The sequence below is a fragment of the Arachis stenosperma genome, chromosome 3, assembly GCF_014773155.1.
Source record: "Arachis stenosperma cultivar V10309 chromosome 3, arast.V10309.gnm1.PFL2, whole genome shotgun sequence".
Lineage (NCBI taxonomy): Eukaryota > Viridiplantae > Streptophyta > Magnoliopsida > Fabales > Fabaceae > Arachis > Arachis stenosperma.
Genome location: NC_080379.1, coordinates 160,435,729 through 160,461,537, shown reverse-complemented (window position 1 = coordinate 160,461,537; position 25,809 = coordinate 160,435,729). Strand labels below are relative to the sequence as shown.

At 33.5% G+C, this 25,809-nt stretch overlaps 3 protein-coding genes across 3 annotated transcripts; 2 read left to right on the top strand and 1 right to left on the bottom strand.

The window, feature by feature from the left end:
• Positions 1–727: 727 nt before the first annotated feature.
• Positions 728–4,495, bottom strand: LOC130968351 (probable 1-deoxy-D-xylulose-5-phosphate synthase 2, chloroplastic). Its single transcript, XM_057893567.1, is given in 10 exon segments — positions 728–1,137; positions 1,237–1,521; positions 1,604–1,885; positions 2,003–2,310; positions 2,407–2,680; positions 2,768–3,039; positions 3,123–3,273; positions 3,395–3,559; positions 3,797–3,973; positions 4,248–4,495. Coding segments are annotated over 10 exon segments (2,238 nt in total). The 5' UTR covers positions 4,344–4,495; the 3' UTR covers positions 728–909.
• A 4,563-nt stretch (positions 4,496–9,058) lies between these two features.
• Positions 9,059–10,960, top strand: LOC130967092 (uncharacterized). Its single transcript, XM_057891914.1, has one exon. It carries the CDS (start codon positions 9,059–9,061, stop codon positions 10,958–10,960), a length of 1,902 nt encoding a protein of 633 aa, XP_057747897.1.
• Positions 10,961–11,082: 122 nt separating this feature from the next.
• On the top strand, positions 11,083–14,133 carry LOC130967091 (uncharacterized). Its single transcript, XM_057891913.1, has one exon. The coding sequence runs from the start codon at positions 11,083–11,085 to the stop codon at positions 14,131–14,133; it is 3,051 nt and encodes a 1,016-aa protein (XP_057747896.1).
• Positions 14,134–25,809: the final 11,676 nt, after the last annotated feature.

The following is a 25,809-nucleotide window of genomic DNA, read 5'->3' as shown; positions in this document are numbered from 1 at the left end:
GATGGCTTGCATCTTCAAGAGGAAATTAAAATGAGTTAATTATCCACTTTCCTTCCCCCATGCCTTGTAACGTGTAAAACAATTAATATCGTCAAATCAATTTTCAAATTTTCTCTTTCCAATTACCAAGACATTAAACACAATTAAATAAATTTGAAATTCATTCTTTTGTGGGAGGTAGGTGTCACAACATTTTGTATCAAAAGCTGAATTTCTTCAACATATTGGGCTTGTTGAATTTTCAGTCCAAACACAATCTGCACTGCAAAATTATTAATCAACAAATATGAATTAAGATTTAATTTAATAATTTTGTAATTTATTACTTTTAATAATATTTATTCATGATCAACATAATTTTAGAGTTTTTCAAACTCATCAAATACATATATCTCGTTTATAAACGAGATAAACACGTGTCGTATACACCTCTCTTATCTCGTTTAAAACGAGATATATACATTTATTTTATTAATTTATCTGTCAAACTGATATTTCCTTCAATCATTTATGTGTACAGTAATGGTTGAATTAACAACTTAATAATCTCATGTATATATCAAGTCGTCTTATAGATGAATGATATTTATACTTTGACCCATTAAATTGATTTTTTGCTTTAAACAAACACTAGTTCAGGGGTAGAGCTGTGTTCAATTTCCGAAAAAGATTAAAATTAAAAAAAAAAATTGGCAAATGCAGGTCTTTTACTTGTTGGGCAAACATAAGGAACGAAGAAAGATTGTTATTTAATTAATAGAGTGAAGCCTACTTTTGCATACAGTAACATAATTATTAATTAACACATAAACTAATTAAAAAAAACAATGCCCGATAGAGGCTTTTCAGTGTTCAAAGTGCAGCTATTTACAACTTAATTAATCTCAACCACACTGACAACTAAAATCTTCAAAGAATAACTAAGGTTCGTGGTTCTGGTCGCAGGTCAAGATTCTTATTCAATTCCATGTTGCGTACTGTTTTATATTTTTATACCAAGAGAAGAGCATCCTTTGACTTTCCCATTAGAGACAAGACTGTGCCGGCTATATGCTTTGATGAAATTCCTGCTTGTTCAATCTGATCCTGAGGTGATCCATGATCAATGTACCTATCAGGTAGTGTCATTGCTCTCCACTGCACCAAAATAATAACGTTACAATTGAATTAGTGTCACATTTCACTAAATAATAATGAATACAGAGATAATGAGTCGTTGATAGATTAAAGTTATACCTTTAGAGGTCCATCAAGGATGCCAGATAAGCTCAAGTAATGTGCAACATGAGATCCAAAACCTCCAATGGAACCCTCTTCAGCAGTGATGAGTATTTCATGCTCTTTAGCTAGTTCCTTAATGAGATCAGTATCCAAAGGCTTGCAGAACCTAGCATCAGCAACTGTCACATAGACTCCAAGTGTTTTGAGCAGTTCTGCAGCTTGCATGCACTGCTGGACTATAGAACCATATCCCAAGATTGCAACTCTGCTACCTTCTGTCAGAACTCTACCCTTTCCAATCTACATAAAGTACATCACCAAAACTTCAATTTTGGTTGGCTTAACCAAATACAATACATTATGTTTGGAAAGTAATGCTAACCTCAAGTGCAGTTCCTTTGTTATTGAGAGGCAAAACGGCTCCAATTCCATTCCCCCTTGGGAACCTAAAGCAGCTTGGTCTGTCATCTATGGCTGCAGCGGTTGCAACCATGTGCATCAGTTCAGCCTCATCTGATGGAGCCATGACCACCATGTTAGGCAAGCAAGCCATGTAGGTGATGTCAAATGCTCCACAATGAGTAGGTCCATCAGCACCAACTAAACCAGCTCTATCCATAGCGAATCGGACCGGTAACTTCTGAAGATCTACATCATGAACCACCTACAAACCCAATTTGGACCACAGTTGTTAGATTGTTTTGTGAATCATGACATTAACTACTTAGCTACCTCTATAGTGGACATAAACCAATTTGGCCTAATGTTATTTGTTCCTTACCTGATCGTATCCACGCTGAAGGAAAGAAGAATAGATAGCACAAAATGGCTTGAGGCCCTCAGTGGCTAGCCCTGCAGCAAATGTAACAGCATGTTGTTCGGCGATCCCAACGTCGAAGCATCGGTCTGGAAACCTTTTCTGGAAGTAGTTTAGGCCGGTTCCACCACCCATGGCAGCGTGAATGGCTACAATCTTGTTGTCTACTTCAGCTTCTTTTATCAAGGATTCAGCAAAGTACTGAGTATATGATAGTGTAGATGCTTTTGTCTTGAACTGGTGGCCTGTTTTCGGATCAAACTTGACAACACCTGAAAGGGTGATTAGAGAACTATTAGCAACTTGGAGAATTAGAAAATTGCTAATCATAGTTTTGTTGGGATAATAAATAGACTCTCTAGTCTCACCATGCATCTTATCAGCTGCGGCTTCAGCAGGAGGGTATCCCTTCCCTTTCTCTGTCACTATGTGAATCAAAACTGGACCCGGAGCCGGCATGGCTTTGACTTTCTCAAAAATTGTAACCATGTCTTCAATATTATGACCATCCACAGGGCCAATGTAGTACAATCCAAGCTCCTCAAAAAAGGTTGATCCGGAAGCACTGATCATGCCTCTTGCATACTCATCTACTTTTGCTGCAACTTCATGGGTTTGTCTTCCAATCTGCTTTGTGATGCTCTTCAGCAATGAAAAAAGCAGAGTCAGAAATCAATACACAGTGAGATTTGACAAAGAAATGAAATTCTAGAATATAGAGAGGCTTACTTTTGCAGCCTCTCTGAGCTTGCGAAATTCTGCACTTGCTTGAATTTTGCTCAAGGCACTGCTGAGGGCTCCAACTGGAGTTGCTGGGCCATCCATTGTGGCAGTTGGTAAAGAAACTTGCTTGTTGTCATTAAGAATAACTATAAGGTTAGCATCAAGAAACCCTGCATTGTTCATGGCCTCATAAGCTTGCCCTGCAGTCATTGCTCCATCTCCAATAACTGAAATCACACTGTTGTTCTTTCCCAACAGATCCCTTCCAACCGCCATGCCTACACGAAGACCAACATAAACAACTTAAGATTTCCATTCATATTCTGTCACCAACCATCTCTGTAGGATTGAAGAATCTTACCAAGACCAGCAGATATACTTGTGGAACTGTGTCCTGCCCCAAAAGCATCATGAGCGCTCTCATCTCTTTTAGGAAAGCCTGCAAGCCCTGAAGTCTTCCTAATGGTATGCATCCTGGACCTTCTGCCTGTGAGAATCTTGTGTGGGTATGCCTGCAAAATTCGGATGCTTCTTTTTAGACCCTCTCTAAACATTCCATAGTAAATAATGTTGACAAAAAAAACACGTTATAACATTTTAATTATTCAGAATTGAAATTGGAACAATTTGTACCTGGTGGCCAACATCCCATATGATCTTGTCTTCAGGAGTGCTGAAAACATGATGCAGAGCCACTGATAAGTCCACAACCCCCAAGCTTGAGCTGAGATGGCCGCCGGTCTTCGATACACTGTACACAATGTCTGCCCTTAGCTCTGCTGCAAGTTGTTCAAGATCCTGACATATGCAAGAGCCTTAATTAATACACAAGGAGGCAAAAATCGGAGCAAAATTGAAAGAGAAAGTCTAGAAAGCCAACACTTTTATCAAAATCTAGCCAACACTTAGCTGGTAAAAGAAAAAATGAATAATTCTCCCCTATTAGATGAAATCTCACCCCATTAAAAACACAGTCTGTTGCCCCCTAGCATTCCTCAAATTGAAATTTGTTATGCCATGGATTAAGTTTGTTACCTGTGTGGAGAGATTCTTGGTGTGAATTGGATGATTGATTGTATCCAAAAGTGGTGTTGGTGGTTTCTCATCTGAGTAATTGATCTTCCACACACCATCTTTCTCTTTTCTTATGATAGACCTTTCCTTATCACCTGAGCTGCTACTTGCTGTTGCTGATGAAGCTCTCACACACAACTGAGAATCACAATCATAATCACAATCAAAATCAAAATCACACCATCACTCACCAATGAAACGATCATGCTCTTTCATTCTAACAAATTAAAAAAAGCTAGAAGAATATAGTATATACACAACAAAAGATGGAAGAAATGAGAAAAACCATGATATCATTACATCAATTTATGGTGCCTCTTATTAAATGGTTAACATTGTACATGTCTGTCCATAAAAGTAGAGAGATGTGTATGTGATAGAAAGAAAGAAAGCAAGCAAGCAAGAAAGTAACCTGTTTTGTGCAACCATGGTTTGTAGTTGGAGTTGAAGATGTGCGGCATGGCAGCAAAGAATGGGTTGGCTTAACAAAAGTGCCACAGAAAGCCATGGTTTCGAGTTTCAAGCAAGTCAATGAAGGACTCAGTGATTATGAAATGAATGAGAGAAAGACGGGGAAGAATCAAGAATGTATGAAAGAAAGATACCAGAGCTTAGCTATATATACGTGTTTTGGCTGCTTCTTAATTCTTACATATGAACTAACGGGTGGAACTACATTTATATATTGAGAAAACAAGGAATAAATAAATAATATAAATTCATAAATATAGCTCAAGAATTTTCCATTCATTTTCCTCTCTCCTTCGGTCAAGCCGTTTCGTATTCTTTGTTATTTGCATCGGAACATGTGTTTCTAAAATATATTTTAAGAATATTGTTACAAATTATTGACAATTTTTTTTTTTATATTTTCAACATGTTAAATACATTAAAAATTAAAAAAATATATTATTAGATTGTTAAAATATATACTCAAGAGTCAAGACTCAAGACACAAACTAAGATAACCAAATATTATTATTATTAATAATTTTTTTAAGCGTTGCACGCAACAAAATGTTGATTAAGTCGTACGATCTATTAATGGGTTTGAATAGTAGTACTAACATTAATGGGGCTTGATTACATTCTCAGTGATAAAAACAAATGCATATTGGAGAGCAAGTATAGTATAGATGGTAAATATTAAATTTATATTTTATTAAAAAAAAAACGAATGGATTTTCTTTGTTCTTTTTGAAAATTTTGTAATATCCCATTCATAAATAGTTATGCAAGTATTCGTTGAACTTACAAGCAAAATATAATATTGAGATTGACTAACTCATGTCGATCTTATCTAAATTATTTTTCAACCAAAACATAAAACGCCAGGTTAATTTAAAAAACCAAACTATATATTAATTTAGAGTATTCATTATAATAACAATTCTAAAAAGAATGTTATGATAGTTATATATAAATTTCATGGGCACACGGACTCGATCACCCAGGTGAAGGAATTTGAATCTTTAAAAAGATTTCATCCAAAGATAATTATTACTTGAGATAGATATCTTTTTATATATGCAACCTGTTTTATTCTGGAATAACTCTTTAATTAGTAGGTATTTATAGTTTAAAATTGAGAGAATATAAGTGGTAATTACACGGTGTTTTTTTTGGTGACTTTATTTTTTTTTGGTGACTAATTACACGGTGTTTGATCATTAGTCATTTGTTTCTGAGAATTTTTTAATTTAAAACACAAAATTAACTATCAAATTAATTATTAGTTGAGTATATTTATATATAATCATATTATGTGTACACAAAAATATAATTACTTATAAATGAGTTCCATAAACAAAATATATATTAAACTATAAAATATATATTAAAAATATATAAAATAATAATATAAACTACATATAAATATATAATAATTAATTTTTACTTACTAATATTAGTTTAAATATTTTTAATTCTAGAATTGATATTTGAGTTATTGGTTTTAATTATACACATTATATAGTTTTTTTTTTTCACAATGTATGTATATAAAAGTTACATAATGTGGACGGTGGACAGCAGACAAGTGGTTCATGATAAAAAAAATTAAAAAAAATTATATATAAAATAATTAAAAAATTTTAATATTTATAATTTTATTGTAAACATAATACATTTAATTTTATTGTAAACATAATACATAATAAAATGTAACGATATCGTTTGATTTATATAGGCGTTCAGCTAGTAAGTCTTGTATATTTCTCGTTAATTGTTGATCCAGCATTAAAAGAATAATAACCAATCGAAAAGTTTTCACAAAAAACTAAGAATAAATCTTATAGAAAAAACGAGGCTGATAAGGCATTTGTTCTCCAATAAAATGGTTCCCCTCAGTCATAAACATTAATATTTTCCAGTCAAAGCTTTAGCATCAGTGTACACTTTGACAAGTAGTATTATTTATTATTTAATTTAATATTTATATATTCAATATACTGATTATTTGATTTGATTTCTTTTCATTTTATATAGGATTAAGATGTCTAACTACACATGTTAAAGTTAATTATTAAAAAAACATTTATAAAAAATGTAAACTTTAAGTTTTTAATATATTTATTATATATTAAAATAAAAAATTAAAAAATTTATTGATAATAATCTTAATATATATCTATATATGAACTAAATTGTTTTAGGTATAACGGTTCCATCCACGGACAAACATTTTTTCTTTTTTAAATTTGAGTGCATATAAATTTTCAAAATATTACGCTTACATTAAGAATTAATTATGTATATATAAAATACATATCAAAATATAAGATATATATTAAAAATATATGAAATAACGTATAAATAATACAAATATAATATATACTAATTATTAATTTTGTGATTAATTTTTAATATATACATATATAATATTTCTATAAAATTTTTTCTCTGTAATTAGGTAGAAGAGCATTACATTAGTATTACTAAATACATTTGAATTATAAGAAAAATAAATAACAATGTTTCGCATAGTGATATTAAGTACTGAACTAAGGTAATTTAATTTAGAATACTATAATGTTTTAGAGGAAGTATAGGGAGCCAATGGAGTATCGGTACAATGTGTATAATGGGGTTTAGGGATGTTCGATTCAGTAGAATATCAAATGTTTATTATTTTTGATATCTAGATGGTTATTCTAGATAATATAAGTGTATTGTGTTTAAGAAATTAATAGTATTTTATTTTAAATATTTATTTTTTAATTCATATTAGACCAAATAAATAACTCATTGTACATATTATACAAATACTCCATTGTTCATTAACTCCCTAACGGAATTCGTTTAGAATAACAAACGATATTTTTCGTGATGATGAGATAACTCTAAAGTCGCGGAATATTTTGTTTGATATATCTTATTGGGAATCATAGAAAGCACTACATCGAGGTCAATTGATTTTATATTATTTTATTAGATTTAACTATCTTATATTTAAAGATATGTTTTAATAGCATAACAATAATTTTTTAAATTTTTTTATGTATTTATGTTAAAAATATAAAATTATATATTTTAAATTTTTTAATAAGTACTTTTTTATAATATTTTTAAAATATATTCTTAAAAGACATACATGTTAGTAAAACCTATTTTATTATTATGGATACCGGCCATCTTTTATTTCTTTTGTTCTCTGTGTATTGAAATACTAGGTAGATGGAAACTGGTAGATGAACGTGCTTTTATTATAACTTTATAAGGCGTTCACCGATCAATAATATAATGCTTACTTGATTCAAAAGATTACATGTAGCCAAATTAAAAGGGTGTTATGAGAAGTTTTTGGGCACTATATAATAATAATAATAATAATAATAATAATAATAATAATAATAATAATAATAATAATAATAATAATAATAATAATTTTTAGTGATGATATATAATGAATAATATTTTTTAAAAATTTCTGTTATTTACTATTTTGCACTTGTATATATACTTATATAGTCAAATAATTAGCGTGTTTCAAACTCATGAAAAAATACTAAAATTAGAATATTATTGGGCGCAAGTCAACGTTAGCACTCAGCATGAAGCCATGCACTATTAAGGTGCTCACATTGCTCACATTGCAACTCCCCAAATAAAAAACAAAAATCGCCCAACTTATTTTATGCTTTTTTTTTCTATCAAAAATTGAATTTTAAATTTTTTGAACATAAATTTTTAATGTTATATTATAAAATTATTTATTTTAAAAATTCAAATAAAAAATACTATAAATAATTATATTTCTAACAAATAGAAATATAAAACTATTATAAGACTTTTCTTTTTTTTATTATTATTATTGACTAGAAAGAAATATTAGGAAAAGAAAAAGAAACAATTTTCCCTATAAATTTGTTTTCCTTAGTTGCTATGAGACAGTGATGTTTGACTTTGGCTTTGGATGATATCAACAGCTCATGCACTCGGTCGTGAATGGATTACTGCACATAAAATAAAATAATGTAACTATATTTCTTATTTGTGCGGAAACATATAGATAAATAAAATTTGACAAGTATGATAGACTAAGTCTTGATACATTCGTGCATGGGCGTTCCAAATTGTCAGCTTATTGAATAATCATTAGTTAATTACATTTCAAAACAAATTAAACGTACCATTAGTGGTGATACGTCATCCTTATCCTCGGTTGCGCAATAAGCTCAGCACATAATGCTCGGCCGCGCATCAACCGCCCGATATACTCGGCACATAACTATCTGGAGCAGGCGGCACGTCAACCAAGCTTGGCACGTGAGCAGAAAATCTCGGAAACAACTATTTGAGAAATACGAGACGTGCTCAACTTAATCTCTTAAATGGAGAATCATAACCAACCTAAAAACCAGGACCTATCCACATTAAACGGTAAAATAACTTCTATAAAACCTAGCTAATACACCCGGTTAGGTCTCAGGTTCTATCACTCTCAGTCTCCTACTCTTTACTCTAAACTTATTTCATTCACTTTGAATCACTACTGACTTGAGCGTCGGAGTATCTTGTGCAGGTATTCCCGCCGCGGTGTTTGATTCCGGCCGACGTAAAGCTCTTCCCCTTTACCGGCGATCTACTCGGAAGTGCTTGAGCTCGGCCTCCAGTGTTCGGACGAATCACTTGGCGCCCACCGTGGGGCCGGAGTACATCTAACCCCACTTCTTTCTTTGTTTAGTCTTCTACCCTATTTTGCAGGATTCCCGATCCTCGAACATGGCTGACAAGGAAAGCCCACAACTCTCACAGGATGACCTCCTAGCTCGAATCGCCGAGCTGCAGGCGGAGGTACGAAGAATAGCCGAGTTGTCTACGCAGAACAATGGAGAAAGTTCCAAAAACTCGGCTCAAGGTGCTACAGATCCCTTGAACATCGCCCCGCCAAAGGAGAAGCTCACCCTCGACAACCCCTTCTCCGAGGAGATCACAAATTATCAGATGCCGAAAAACTTTACTCTCCCGACCGCACTGGAACCATATAAAGGGTTCGGCGACCCCCGAGCCCACATAAAGAAGTTCCAGTCAATGATGTTTTTCAACGGCCCTAAGAACGAGCCTGTCCTTTGCCGAGCATTCCCAACCTACCTCGACGGTGCTGCATTGCTCTGGTTCTCCAAACTCCCAGAAGGATCAATTTCCTCTTTTGAAGACCTTGCCAGATCATTCATCGATTACTTTGCCGCGTCAAGAATCTATGTGCACGGATCGGACTATCTCGGCACCATCAAGCAAGGCCAGCATGAGAGCCTGAAAGACTACCTGACCAGGTTCGCTGACGCCACCATGGAGATCCAAGACTTGGACCCAGCCGTTCACCTGCACGCCCTCAAAGCCGGTCTCAGACCTGGTAAATTTCGGGAGACCATCGCCATAACAAAACCAAAGACCCTGGAGGAGTTCCGAGAAAGGGCTGCAGGTCAAATGGAAATCGAAGAACTCCGAGAAGCCCAGAAATCAGACAAACAACCACAACGGAGAGATGAGGAAAGGCCCTTCAGATCTCCAGGCAACAGGGACACAAAGAAACCTCCCAAGCCAGCGTCAAAGTACAACACATACACCAGATTCAACACCAGAAGAGAAAACATCATCAGAGAAATCCTCAACGCCAAAATCATAAAACCGCCAGCCCGAGCAGGGAACTACCAGGATCAACGATTCGTGGACAAAACAAAACATTGCGCCTTGCACCGGAAGTTCGGTCATACCACAGACGACTGCATCGTCGCGAAGGACCTCCTGGAAAGATTAGCACGCCAAGGTCTCCTGGACAAGTACATCGAGACCCGGAAGGGCAAAGGGGGAAACTCGGACAGGGCAGAGCATAAGCAAGCAACGGCTGACGACAAAAAAGAAAGGATCGCTCCTGATCCGCCAAGAGGAGTCATCAACCACATATCGGGAGGATTCGCAGGCGGAGGAGAAACAAGCTCGGCCAGGAAGCGGAGCTACAGAGCAATGCTGGCAATCGAAGGAACCATACAGCCAAAGAAGGACAAAGGACCAGACGTCACAATATCCTTCAATCAAACAGACTTCAAATCGGTAAGCCCTAACCTCGACGACCCCGTGGTAATTTCAATCCAGGTTGGAGATCTGTTGGTAAGAAAAACATTGTTAGATCCAGGTAGTAGTGCTGACGTTTTATTTTACTCTACGTTTACTAAAATGAAATTATCAGAAAAATTGATACAACCCTCCTCTGGAGAGCTAATTGGGTTCTCCGGAGAGAGAGTCCCCATCAGGGGACACATATGGCTAAAGACCACAATGGGAGAGATCCCTATGGCAAAATCAATTGATATTCAATACCTAATAGTAAACTGTTACAGCCCTTATAATATTATACTTGGGAGACCCGCACTGAACACATTCAGGGCAGTGGTATCCACATTACATCTGTGTGTCAAGTTTCCAGTACAGGAAAACAAGATCGCTGCAGTGTATGCCGACCATCAAGAAGCTCGGCAATGCTATAATGCCGGCCTAAAACCAGTACAAACAAAACAAGAAGCTCGGCCCCAGGTCCAAGCCATCCAAACGTCCGCCAGCACAGCGACACTAGCCGATCTTGACCCTAGGGAAGACCTCGGCCAATGGACAATCTTCAACAAGTAACACTAACAGCAGACGACAACCAATACACATATGTTGGAGAAGCATTAGAAGGGGCAGACCGAGCAAGACTCATTCACACACTGCGTCAAAACGCCGACCTTTTCGCATGGACGCCGGAGGACATGCCCGGAATAAACCCAGAGGTCATCTGCCACAAACTAGCAATTGACAAAACAGCCCGACCAGTTGCGCAGAAGAAAAGGAACCTCGGGGAAGAGAAAAAACAAGCAGCACTAGAAGAAACCAAAAAGCTCCTCAATGCAGGTTTCATCCGAGAAATTCGTTTCACCACATGGTTGTCCAACGTGGTAATGGTAAGGAAAAACTCAGGTAAATGGCGCATGTGCGTCGACTTTACAAACTTAAATAAAGCCTGTCCCAAAGATGCTTATCCATTGCCTTGTATTGATAAATTAGTTGATAACGCCTCTGGTTTTAAAGCTTTGAGTTTCATGGATGCATACTCTGGCTATAACCAGATCCTAATGCACCCAGAAGACCAAAGCAAAACAGCTTTTATAACAGAACATGGGAATTTTTGTTACAAGGTAATGCCCTTTGGCCTAAAGAATGCAGGTGCGGCATATCAAATGTTAATGGACAAGGTATTCCAACAACAGATAGGCCGCAACATGGAAGTCTATGTGGATGACATGGTAGCAAAAACACCAATGCAGGGGTCACACTGTGACGACTTAGTAGAAATCTTCAGACAAATCCGAGCATACAACATGAGACTCAATCCAGACAAATGCGCGTTCGGAGTACAAGGAGGGAAGTTCCTGGGATTCATGTTAACATCTCGAGGCATCGAGGCCAACCCAGAAAAGTGCAAGGCCATGCTAAACATGACAAGCCCAAGAACAGTAAAGGAAGTCCAGCAACTTGCAGGACGAATAGCTGCCATGTCACGTTTCCTACCTGCAGTGGCAAACCGATCTTATCACTTTTTCCAGACATTCTCTAAAGGCAAGAAGTTCAACTGGACAGACGAATGTGAAAATGCCTTCACCGAACTTAAACAACACTTGACATCACCACCAATCCTCCAGAAACCAGAGACAGGTAACCCATTATATTTATACTTATCAGTATCTAACCATGCTATAAGCTCGGTTTTGGTAACAGAAATAGGGAAAAAGCAAAACCCAGTGTATTTCATCAGTAGGGTACTGCAACCAACAGAAACAAGGTACCCGAAGATAGAACAATTGGCACTGGCACTAATTACAACAGCAAGAAGACTGCGGCACTATTTCCAGAGCCACACAATCATAGTACGAACGGACCAACCATTAAGGCAGATACTAACCAGACCCGAGCTCGCCGGCAGATTAATAAAATGGTCGGTCGAGCTCTCCGAGTTCGACATCCGGTACGAATCAAGGAAAATATTGAAGTCACAGGTGCTAGCCGACTTTATATCAGAGATGACAAATGACACATATAATACAGAAGTCAGATGGACCATACATGTAGACGGAACATCCAACAAAGAAGGCAGTGGGGCTGGGATACTTCTCAAAGAAGGAGACAAGGTGGTGGCCGAGCAGTCACTACAGTTCCGTTTCAACGCCAGCAACAATCAGGCAGAATATGAGGCCCTACTCGCTGGATTAAAGCTCGCCCTACAACTGCAAATACCTCGAATAACAGCCTACTGCGACTCTTCCTTAGTGGTACATCAAATAAAGGGCGAATTCCAGGTAAAAGATCCTTTGTTAGAGAAATATTGGCTCATAACAAAGGATCTGATTTCAAAATTCAAAGAATTTGATATTATTCATGTAAACCGAGAACAAAACACAAGGGCCGATGTGTTATCTAAGTTAGCCACAACTCGGCAAGCCGAAAACACATCGGCACTGTCCCAGCTAACACTTGATAAACCAAGTTTTGAGCAGGATACAATTCTGAGTATTACACAGGTCCCAGATTGGCGAGCACCTTTTTTCGATTACATCAATACAGGCACCATTCCAAATGATGAGTCAAACTTGCCGCTCTTCCGAAGAAGAGCAAGTTTCTATACAGTGCTCGGAAACACCCTATACAGACGAGGACATTCACAACCATTGCTCAAGTGCATCAGCAAGGAGGAAGCCGAGGAGGTTATGGCCGAAACACATGAAGGAGTCTGCGGCAACCATATCGGTGGCCGAGCATTAGCAGCAAAGATCCTGCGAACAGGATATTATTGGCCGACGATAAAACGGGACTGCACCTCCAAAGTCAAGGCATGTGATAATTGTCAAAAGCATGCCACCCTCTCGGAGACCCCAGCCGAAGAACTCCATACCACAGAGGTAAGCTGGCCTTTCGATAGGTGGGGATTAGATATCCTCGGACCTTTTCCGAAAGCGCCAGGCCAGGTAAAGTTCCTCTTGGTTTCAATAGATTATTTTTCTAAGTGGATAGAGGCACAACCACTAGCACATATAACGGCAGAAAAAGTGCGATCTTTTTTATGGAAAAATATCATATGTAGATACGGTATCCCAAGAGAGATAATCTCGGATAACGGGAGACAATTTACAGATCATAAGCTCGCCACCTTTCTAACAAACTTCAACATCAAACATCATTTCAGCTCAGTAGAGCACCCGCAAACTAACGGACAAGTTGAATCGGCTAACAGAATTATCTTGCAGGGGTTAAAGAAAAAGCTCGGCGACGCTAAGGGAGAATGGGCCGACCTCATTCCAGAAATTCTATGGAGTTACAATACCACCATTCAATCTGCCACAGGAGAAACTCCTTTCAAACTGGTATATGGCGCAGAAGCACTTATCCCAGTAGAGGTCAGCGTCCCAACATTAAGGACCGAGCTCTATGATGAAACAAATAACCTGCAAACTCGGACAGCCGAGTTGGACCTCGTAGAAGAGGAAAGAGATATTTCCGCCATAAAGCAACGAGCCAGAAAACAATACCTGGAGCAAAGACACAACAGAAAAGTAGTTCACAGGTCTTTCAACAATGGAGACCTCGTACTCAGGCGCACAGAAGAAGCCCGGAAACCTCCGGCACATGGCAAATTGGCGGCAAACTGGGAAGGGCCTTTCCGAGTTCTCCAAAGTCTCGGAAAGGGGGCTTACAAGCTCGAAACCCTTCAAGGGGACCAACTTCCAGGAACATGGAATATCTCCTCCTTAAAGAAATATCAGTCATGATGTAATCTGTAATTTGCGAATGATGGTACTCTTTTTCCCCTTCGAAGGTTTTCTCCCAAAATACATGGGTTTTACTCGGAGAGGGTTTTAACGAGGCCGGACGCAACAAATCATTGTACCCATACAAACTATTGAGCAATCAAAACGGTTCACATTTTGACAGTTAAACGTGCATTTCAGAGAATCCGAGCATAACCCTCGGAACTTTAACATCAAGAGCCGAGCTTATTTCTCGGAAAACCTCCACCACAAAAACAAGTCAAAATTTTTCTAACAAGCATACTAGTCCGAGCTTCATACTCGGAATTCAACATGCGCATGCCGAGCATAATACTCGGACAAATATATACTGACATTCCCTTCATCTCTAACAAATGAACATTCAAAATCCGAGCTTTATACTCAGAGAATAACATGGGCGTTTCGGTAATAATACTCGGAGAAGTACATGTAAATACAACAAACGCCAAGCTATTTAAACAAGTCCTAAGGGATCACTCTACTATAACCCTTATATTAGAGCTACCACTCTCTTTACCAACAATCAAGAGACAATTGCAACTGTCATCAATGCAAACATACACACACACTTGCAATCGCAGCACAACATATAATTCTCATCACATTGCAGAAACATCATATTTTATAAAATTAAAACAGTCATTGCCAAACCGAGCTGCTCGGAGGCCAAAATACCACTACAAAACGATGAAACTAGAAGATTGTTCAAAACCAAAACAGTCAATTACAACACCTTGCACAAAACAAAAAGAGTAAACTAACAGAAGCCTATTCTGCTTTATCACCTATGCTAGATCCTTCACTTTCACTCCCAGCAACAGCCTCGTCATCCACAAGCTCGCCATTTACGACCACCTTTAGAACATCGAACTTTGAAGGATCAGCTTCCGGGTACAGCACCTTCACCTGGGAAACGGCACGGTCAAAGCCTTGAGCAAAAGCCTCATAAATCCCGCTTTCTAGTTCTTTGATCCGAGAAGAGAGCTGATTGTTCTCGGACTCCATAACTTCCAACTTCTCCGATGAGGCCTTTTGAAGTTTCTTCCCATCAGCCAATTCCGAATCTTTCTTCTCCATAGAGGCAGAAAGTTCGGCTATCTTTCGGTCTCTCTCCTGAATGATCCCAGACAGCTCTTCTACACGAGAAGCTTCATTCTGCTCCCGATCCAGGGCAAGCTCCTGGGCTCGGCCAATGGCAACAATCCTAGCACCAATCACCTACGAAATAAAGACAAAGTAAATATGGGGCATCAACAAAAATTCACAAAGACAACAAAATTCACAAAGACAACAAAATTCACAAAGACAACAAAATAATCTATACCTGAAGAAATCGGCTAACACCAGCCCGACCAACCTCGTCAATCATTTTTATATCATCCGGAAAACAACAAAGCTCATCAGCCATCGTCCCAAAAGGATACAATTTCGCCCACAAAGATCTAGCGTGCATGTTCTCATCGTACCCATGAAGCCTCTTCTGTGATTCATAAGCAGACTCGACCATCTGCAGAATCGTAGATGACCCCCCAGCACCATCTAAAACCTCGGCAAGGCTACCTTGACCCTGCCCTCTCTTCCTTTTCTGTTTCTGTCCCAGGCCGTGATGAATCAAAGCAGCAGGTCCTCTTCCAGCATTTGATGAAACCTCCTTTTCTCCTTTCTTGCGCTGATTAAAGAAGAGCTTCAAACCTGCCGTGGTAATGGCAGGAGCCTTCTCATCTGCAAACCAGAAAACAACCAGGATAAGGAACAACATATAAAAATATCGGCTTAGAACAAATGCAGCAAAACAGATTACCTATGTGATCATACACAGCCTGCCTATCAGTATCCCATTTCAACATCTCGCCAACAGATAACAAACCTTTCGGACCCAAGGATTTAAACAAAAAATCCATCACAATGTCATCATCAGGCGACCTATCATCTACGTCCAAAGATTGATACGGCTCGGAACGCCAAAACAATGGAAACCTCTCAACTAAATGCTCATCTAAATAAAACGGGAAGTCTTCGGGAACACTCCTAACCTTAACAAACATGGATTTAAAATCCTTAAACGAGGACTTATACAGGCCAAACACAGCACGGCGAGGATAACTGCTCAGATTAACCCACAACCCTCTATTCACCCCCTTCGCCTGGAACAAAGAGAAAAACAACCTCAAAGACGGCGGACGCTCCAACAGTTCCATCAAGACCTCGAACGCTCGAACAAAACCCCATGAGTTAGGATGTAGCTGACTCGGGGCACAATTCAACCAGTGTAAAACACCACATTCAAACTCAGTGAAGGGAAGCCTAACTCCTAATTCAATAAACAAGCAGTTATACATATAGAAAAAAGCCCAGTCATTACGACAATGGAAGACGCGGTCATCAGAATCACAGGGTAGTATTTCTATCTTAATCTCACTACCGTTCCTAACCCAAACATTAGAACCCAGCACCTCAACCGATACCTTATCACTAAACTGAGAAACATAATCCCTAACCCTACTGTCAACCCAACTATAGGGATCACCCCCAGCAGCATCAACCCTCCCTCCTTCCATGAATACACCAAAAGCCAAAATAAGAAATAAAGAAGGTAGAAGAACGCAAATCAGCACTCACCTTTTTTGCTCATTTTCCCCAAATCGCAGAAATCACCAACACAGAAAAAGAAACAATAAGAATTCAAGGCAAACAAGTTTATTGCAGAGGAAGCAGTTACATATGGAACGTTACCCTTAATCAAAAACCATCAAAAAACCACTATCACCACTCTGTAAATCAGACGGTCAAGGGTTCCTTGGAACGCGCAGCACAATCACATCAATCATTCATTAGAGCGCGAAAAACAGAGTAAGCATTAAATGCTATAAAAACGTTTCAAAATCAACACACCCCACTAAGGCAAGCTTGGGGGCTACGAGGACCATATACAAGACAAGGTTAGCAACCGAGGATTCAGCAGCCTTGGTCCGAAAAGCTCGCCTTAGCCCCACCTGCACCAAGGCAAGCTTGGGGGCTATGATACGTCATCCTTATCCTCGGTTGCGCAATAAGCTCAGCACATAATGCTCGGCCGCGCATCAACCGCCCGATATACTCGGCACATAACTATCTGGAGCAGGCGGCACGTCAACCAAGCTTGGCACGTGAGCAGAAAATCTCAGAAACAACTATTTGAGAAATACGAGACGTGCTCAACTTAATCTCTTAAATGGAGAATCATAACCAACCTAAAAACCAGGACCTATCCACATTAAACGGTAAAATAACTTCTATAAAACCTAGCTAATACACCCGGTTAGGTCTCAGGTTCTATCACTATCAGTCTCCTACTCTTTACTCTAAACTTATTTCATTCACTTTGAATCACTACTGACTTGAGCGTCGGAGTATCTTGTGCAGGCATTCCCGCCGCGGTGTTTGATTCCGGCCGACGTAAAGCTCTTCCCCTTTACCGGCGATCTACTCGGAAGTGCTTGAGCTCGGCCTCCAGTGTTCGGACGAATCAAGTGGTTTATTGTAAAAAAAAAAATAAAAAGATAGATAACATGTTCTTTTTCAGAAGTAACATGAATATCAGAGAATCCTTCAAGATCCCCTCTGTTTTGTAGCTTAAGTATGTGTTCATAATTATTAATTATTATTAATATATAAAAAAAAGTTTGACTAATATCATATGTGTCTTTGATTATTACTAATAAAAATATTTAATTTTTTATTTTAATAAATACATAACAATGTATAAAAAATTTAAATTTTGCATAATTTTATAAAAAAATTAATTTCTATAATAACACACGGGATAAAAAAAATTACAAATGAAAAAGGGAGTTCTTCGTTAGAGATAACTAACGTACATATTTAGTTTAGGGTGTTTGTATATGGAGTCATGGTGTCTAAATATTTAGTGTCTAATTATCTAAAATAAATAAATAAATAAATAAATAATATTTAATTTAAAAATATAAAATTAATAAATTCTAAATATTTAAATTTGTTATAAAAAAATAAATTCAACAAAAATTTAATATTAAATAATAGGCAAGAGAAAATTGTGCTTAGTTTAGTAATAGTCCACGTGAAATCCTTGCTCTTGATGCATGACCAAACTTGTTTGTTGGATTACTTTATTTGAAAATAATATTTTTCGTATATTAAAATTAAAATTAATCACTAAAATTAATTATTAATATATTTATATATAAATATATATAATTTAATTTATATTTAATATATATTTTATTTTAATATATATTTTATATTACTCACTAATTTATGTAACTGATTTTGATATACCCATATTGGATTATGACGCAGGAGATAAATTATTAGGACCAACATTGCCATCACTACAAAAAAGCTTGTTTACTTAGTTAAAAATTTAGGAAAGATTCCATAATTAAAAGTTACTTTAAAATTATGTTAATAAATTTGTTTAATAATTAATGACAAAAATTATTTTATTAGCAATTGTCAACTTTTATTTTATTGAAAAGGTAAGTTTAAATTCCGTTAATAAATTACTAAAATTACTCTTGATTTTTTAAAATTTTGAAAAAATATCATTTATTTTTATTAATAATAATTTTTTAGATATTTTAAAAAGTAATAAAAAATCCAACATCAAATGTATATATTCTCAAAAAATGCTTTAAAAATTAAATTTTAATGTGGGTTTTGAGAGTATGATTAAAAAATAACATAGTTTTATCCTTAAGTGAATTTTGGTTATTTTAAGTTAAGTAAATAAGAATACCTTTAAAAAATAAAAATTATAAAGATTGAATTTTTATCCAACTTTTTATATGTATTTTTTAAAATATTTATTCAAATATTTTTATAAAATATTATATTAAAATACGTGATTTATCAAATATAAAAGTTATTTATCATTTATAAAAAAGTACTATTACTTTTTGTTACTTTTGTTGCATTTTATAATATTTTGGAGACATTTTGTTATTCTTAAAATTGAGAATTATTTTTGTCAAAAATTGTTGAGAATCGAATACAATTTTAATAGTTTATACTTTTCGAAATTTAAAATGACAAACACTTCTATCCTTTTAAGATATTTTTAAAATTTAAGTTTCTAATTAATATTATAGATATAGTATATATGAGCATTTTTTTATGATAACATTTTTATTGTCAGATATATAATTATTTAAATACCGTCATATAATATTTTATATTTTTGAAATAAACGATTTTATGATATATTATCATTCAATCTTTATTATAAAAAAATAATTTTAAATTTAAATAAATTAAAAAAACGCATACAAAAATTATACTCCGAATATAAAAAGAAGCTAAGTATAGTTTGATAACACTCTTATACATATAAAATCTCGATAACCTGGAAAATTAAGTAAAAAGAGAAAAAAAAAAGATAGATAAATATACTAACTAATAAGAATGAGATGACATAATGCATGCATGAGAGGGGAACTTCCAGTTTGTCTCCTACAAGAAGCATCAACAAGCCGGCGCTATGCTCAGATTCTATAAAAAAGTCTCTCTCTTTTCTTTTCTTCTTTTTTTTTTTTGTCTTTTTCTAAAGCTTAACAAACATAGCTCCAACGTTTTTCTAATAATTTGATTGATTCCTTCCAAAACTAATTAATCTGTTGTCCTTCTTCAGACTTTGTGCTGTTCTTATTATTAACAACACCAGGATATACTTTAATTTGTTCATTTTATTAGTTACATCTTTTGCTTACAAAGTATGCTATTGTTAATTATTACTACTATATATATATATATAAACCGTACTTGTCTTGTTCTTCATATAAATTAAATAATCCAAATGTAGAAGAAGCTGGAGTCCTCTTTTATTTTAAAACAAATTAACTAATAAGGAATTAATTATGGGGATGATTTAAAAGTGATTTGTACGTGTGTCTGAATTTTCTTATGTTCCAGTTCCAGTATTATTGTGGATGAAAAAATTTCCACTTAAATGATGAGTTAGACCTATATTCATATATAGTCGCATACTAATCAATAAGAACAACTTTTTTTTTTAGGCTCAAGCTAAGCAACACATTATGTATTTAAAATAATAATGTCAACAATAATCAACTAACCACTTAACTACTATATTATTGTCGTCGTCTAAGATGAATTAAAAACAGCATTTTTGTTTGAAACTACAAATCTACAATGATCAATTTCATATTAGTCAAAAAAGAAAACATTTTTTGGATGCACATGTACGCATTCTTCGATCTATAATATATATTGACAAGGAAATAATCAACCCAAAACACAAATCAATTATGGATTGGCTCTTTCCATTGAAAAAGTATTTTCAATGTAGAGTGTTAGATGTTTGGAGCCACTTGAGGGGAGATAATTGTTTCATTTTATCTCATGATCCAACATGTGAATAATTACTAAGAAAAAAGATATATATATATATATATATATATATCATGGCACTTTTGTCTTCAACATTGCTGGTTTCTTAAGTTTTGTTTTGTTTTCGTGAGTCAAATAAAATGGCAAAATATAGTAACACATTGACCAACTAATTGTTGTTAAAATAATCTCTCTCTCTCTTCTATCGTCGCAAGATGTGACTGATGATTGAGGATATACAATTTTTTTTTTCAACACATAAACATACCAATTAACATCTTAAGAATAATGATAATTTCCATACATCTTTGGAATATTTCCTAGCTACTCTTCTGTTGATTATTTCAAAGATTCACACCTATAAGATTTGATCAATTTACAGAATAAACAGCCTAGCTATTAAAATTACTCACTCGTCTATTTAGAGAATTCCACTTGGACTAAATATTTCTGTCTCGATAAGTTTGATCTATGATCAGTTTAGTTTTGATGTACTACAATATAAATTATTTGGTTATTCGATTAAATTTATGTATTTAATTAGATACTTTTTTAAATAATAATAAATATAAAAATTAGTTATTTTTATGATATGTTAATACATGATTGAATGTTTTTATAAAACTCTTTTAATTGTATAGAAATTAAATTCTTAAAGTTTAAATCTATTTTACATTATCAACCAATCAAATTTAAGGATTTAAATAATCTTTTTTAAGTCAAAAGAAAATTATAATTGACTATAATAATTGACGTTTCAATTAATTCCAGTTATGATCTCACTAATTTCCACTTGAAAATGATAATTACACGACCTATTTAATAATGTACATTGTATACATTTCTTAAAATGATAATATACATTGTACACATTGTGCCCTTGCCGGTCAATCTAATCCAAGGCCCAATCTTAGCTTATTTTAGATCGATCCGACACATGGTGTATTTTTTAAGAGGATTTTTGTATATCTAAACAATGTACGTTTTATTTTTTGTATTAAAAATTATTAATAAAAAATGAAAAAATATTTTTTTGTTTATATATACCAAAAAAAATATGATAAAAACTCTATTAGTTATTTTCATTTGAAATTTATAATTAAAAATCGTTAGATAATAATTTAGTTAAATATGTCAAATTATTTAATAATTTTCATCGATTAACTTCATAATATCTCCACGTGAATCTTCACACAAAAAATACAAAAATATCTATAATAAAATGGTAGAAGCATTATTTTTCTATTTCTAAAAGTTAGATAGTCAATGATTTTTGGATAATGGTTATACTAGTCAAAATCTGTCTAAATCAAATATTTGAATTACGATCCCTCAAATATGAAATAAGCGATATAGTATCCTAGCATCTCTCATACCCACTCTTATTTTGACATACATGGAAGTGGCTTGCAGGATGTTAGAGTAGGAAAATATTTCGGCGGAGACATATAGACAACAAGAAGGAACACGTCTAGAATTCATGCTAAACTTGTAATAAACATGAGAACATGAGTATTCAAAAAAGTAATCTCTAAATCGTTAAAAAAGTAGTAGTTAATAAGTTAATAATTTATAGTTATATCTTTTGTATATCTAATATTTGAGTCTCGAACAGAACAATGTATTCTATTTGCATTTTTCCTCCCATTAATATTTTTATTAGTGAAAAAAAAGGGGCATAATTTTTTATTGATTTTTAGTTAAATTATATGGATTGAACTCTTAAAACTATTTAAGAAGTTATTTGGTGTATTATAAATTTTATATCTTTTAAAAATATAATTTCTAAAATATTTTTTTTAAAAATTTAATTTTAATTGACTGACATCAGAAGAAATTTTATAAAATTATTTAATCAAATTCATATTTTTAAATAATATTTTAAGTAAAAAACTTAAAATTTTATTATTTTTTACTAACGTAATAATACATAATTAGTTATCCATGTAAACCTTTTTATACTTAGAAAAGATGAAATTAAATTATATTTTTTAGTCAATAATAAAACTATTTTTATGGGTTTATTTTTTATGTGATTTTTTATTTTTTAATATTTTAACATATTTTTTTTATCTCACTTAAAAGATATATGATATGAAAAAGTTAAAGAATTATCAAAATTTATTATTTTTTATTATCACTTAATCATCAATTTTAAAAAAATATAAGATAAAATATGTTGCTAATTTACTAGAGTAAAAAAATTAGACTAAAAAAATTAAGCTAATGACTAAATAATAATAAAAAATAATAAATTTCGATCATTTTTTAATAAAAAATTACACTTGATAAAATAACTGAAAAGATTAATTTCCTAACATTAGGGAGTTTACGTCCCCGGTTGACTTATAATTCATTTTCTTGTAGATAGCGGATATTAATAAATTGAGTTTTTATTTATAATTTTTATAATTCTTTTAATATTTTTTTATTTTTAAAGATCTATATTTTAATTTATTAATTTGTATTGCTAATTGTTCTATTTTTAATCTAATAATTTTTATTTATTTTTGAATTCTTTGAATACAACTTATTGTAAAATTGAAATTTAAAATTTTTTATTTTATATTAATTTAAAAAATCCACTATCATTTGAATTAATATTAGTTATAATTATTAATATAATTATTTCTTCTCTTAGATCTTTAATTTTATTTATAATTTATATTTTTATTATTAATCTAATTTTTTAAAATATAACCAAATAAACAACTTTAGAAAAAATTATTTTTGTCATCTTTACATGAGCGGTACCCATATTGCAATCTTCAGTTGGGACTATAGATTACTGTTAAATTGTACTACTGTTTTGTGTTTGATTTTTGAGAATCTATGTATAACTACTTTAATTCATTTAAAACTTAAAATAAAGCATGCTAACTTAATAATGGAGGTGATTATTGATGAACCTCTCATCATCACGGAGACTTCTTATGATCTTATCACTTACTTATTAAATGCATAGACGGCTGGGTACATCAAATCTGGGTTTGCCATGCAGAAAAGTATATGCAACCTCTTCGGTCAAAAATAATTAAAAAATGTGGCTAATAACTTAATCGTGGTTGAAAGATGTGTATTATATTAATATATCTTTTAAAAATTTTGAACAACGTTAGTTATTTGAATATCTAATGATCTAATATACACAAAATATAAATATTTGAATGTTTAATATATTATTTAGTGTTTACCCTGAGGGCCTGAATGTAAATCATCATTTTAATACTTAAAATATTCATGGCTGCATGCATGTGATATCAAATATAATAAAATATTACATGTCAATGACTATTTTTCAGAACTAATTTAATGTAAATTTTTTTTTCAACAATGAAACTAAACTATAGTTAACTGCACATGCCGACTCAAACTTGGGCATTCAAAGTCAAGAACAAACGAAACGGTTTTTTACGGGGACACGCCTGGCTTTTTGAACTATGACATTGAACAATAGTTAACATAATAATTTTCTGTTTTGACCATAGAAAAGTGGATTTTGTCAAAATAAGGAGTATACTATCTTATAGTAACGTTCAACTTATACCGTTTAATTTGTATTATATTTATTTCATTATTTGACCTTAGACTTCAGTATCAAATTGTGTACACCACATGTATTATATGCACTTGTTACTTATTATGTAGGCGTCAACCTCATTGCTTAGCTTTGACCGTCTTGTATCTTCTGCTATTCAACGGAAAGGCTAATGAGGTTTCATTGTTCTTAGTTTTACGCTCATTCCCTTTAGAATTTCAAATCTGCTACTTGAAAATTATAAAGGAACAAAACAAGAGTAATTAGAGGTCACAGGTCAACCTTCAATTAAATAAATTATATTATCCTACACAATTGCTGATTTGGTTATATCTGATCCAATAATTGCTCATTTTGTGCAAAAACAAAGGCTAATAATAGTAAGAAGTTATTACAATTACTAATATAAGCTAAGCCAGGAATGGATCATCTTATGTAAATATTTCACATGATCTTATCATTAGTTCTTAATTTTTACAATTGATTACATGTTTTGTTGGTTTCTAATAATTGGTTCCACCTTTTTTTTTCAATGATGAAAATCAGCATATAATAAGATTATGTGAAATTTTAAAATGGGAAGATTCATTCCCCAACAAATCCAAGCATCATGCTCATGCATGGTTCATGGTTAATTAGCACTAACTGATAATACAAGAGAGGCTAAAAGCAGAGAGAGGTTAATTTGCTTATAGAGTAATTCCAATGAAAATGTTGCTGGAGTTTTAAATATAACATGTACGTAAAGTAAAAGGGTTTAAAATTTGGAGACCACTTCTATAAACACACTAAAAATGTCTGGTTTTTTTGTTAAGACGTTTATATGTGTCATGATATTATTGGACATTTTTATTAAACTGGTTAATAATTTATTTTTTAATAAACCAGAATAAAATCGGTTTATTATAACAATAATAATAAATCCAATTGTCCCACTATAATTATTAGACCCGATTTGATCCGATCGATTTACACAATCTAAACCGAATCATGTTTAAATTTTTTGATAAAAAGATTATATCTCTAATTTTTTTTAAAAAAATCATAATTCAGTGGGTTATGTAAATTAGTCGGTTCGACCAAATCAAATAACAATTAGATTTATTGTTGTTGTTATAAAAAAAATCGGTTTTGTTCTAATTTGTAAAAAATTTAAAAAATAACCGATTCATTAATATGTCTAATAATAATGTATATTATACATAAATGTCTTTACAAAAGACGTTTTACGTGTTTTTATAGGAGTATCCTCCTTAAAATTTTACTTTGCATTAGAGATGATTGATGAAGTGAAGTAAGTTTCATTTTAAAGATGTGATTTTACAAATAATAATATGATATTTTATGAAATCCAAAATAAAATTAAATTGAAACCAAACATTAGAGTTGCTCTTATAGTGTTAGACACAGTCATACGTAAGAACAAAAACCTCTAATAACATGAACCATACTGGTTCTTATAAGCTCATAAACCAAATATTGAAATCAATCAAAACGTCACACTTCAGCCCTAATTACTAAAAAATAGTAAATGACAATTGTATCCCTTAATCCCTTATGTTGACTATAAATAGAAGTGGCTCTTTAACCAAAACAAGATTAGGAGGTATTCTTAATCTTGCATCTTATTATCATTCCAATTAGGTCTATTTAGCAAATGAACTCTGCTAAAACATCATGTACAGGACAAATTCAAGTTATAATATCGGTATTTGTTAAGTGTGGTAACATTACACAATTTCCTAGTGAGT

Excerpts from the sequence above, each read along its gene's own strand:
- LOC130967092 (XM_057891914.1), top strand. The coding sequence starts at position 9,059 with ATGGCTGACAAGGAAAGCCCACAACTCTCACAGGATGACCTCCTAGCT.
- LOC130967091 (XM_057891913.1), top strand. The coding sequence starts at position 11,083 with ATGCCCGGAATAAACCCAGAGGTCATCTGCCACAAACTAGCAATTGAC.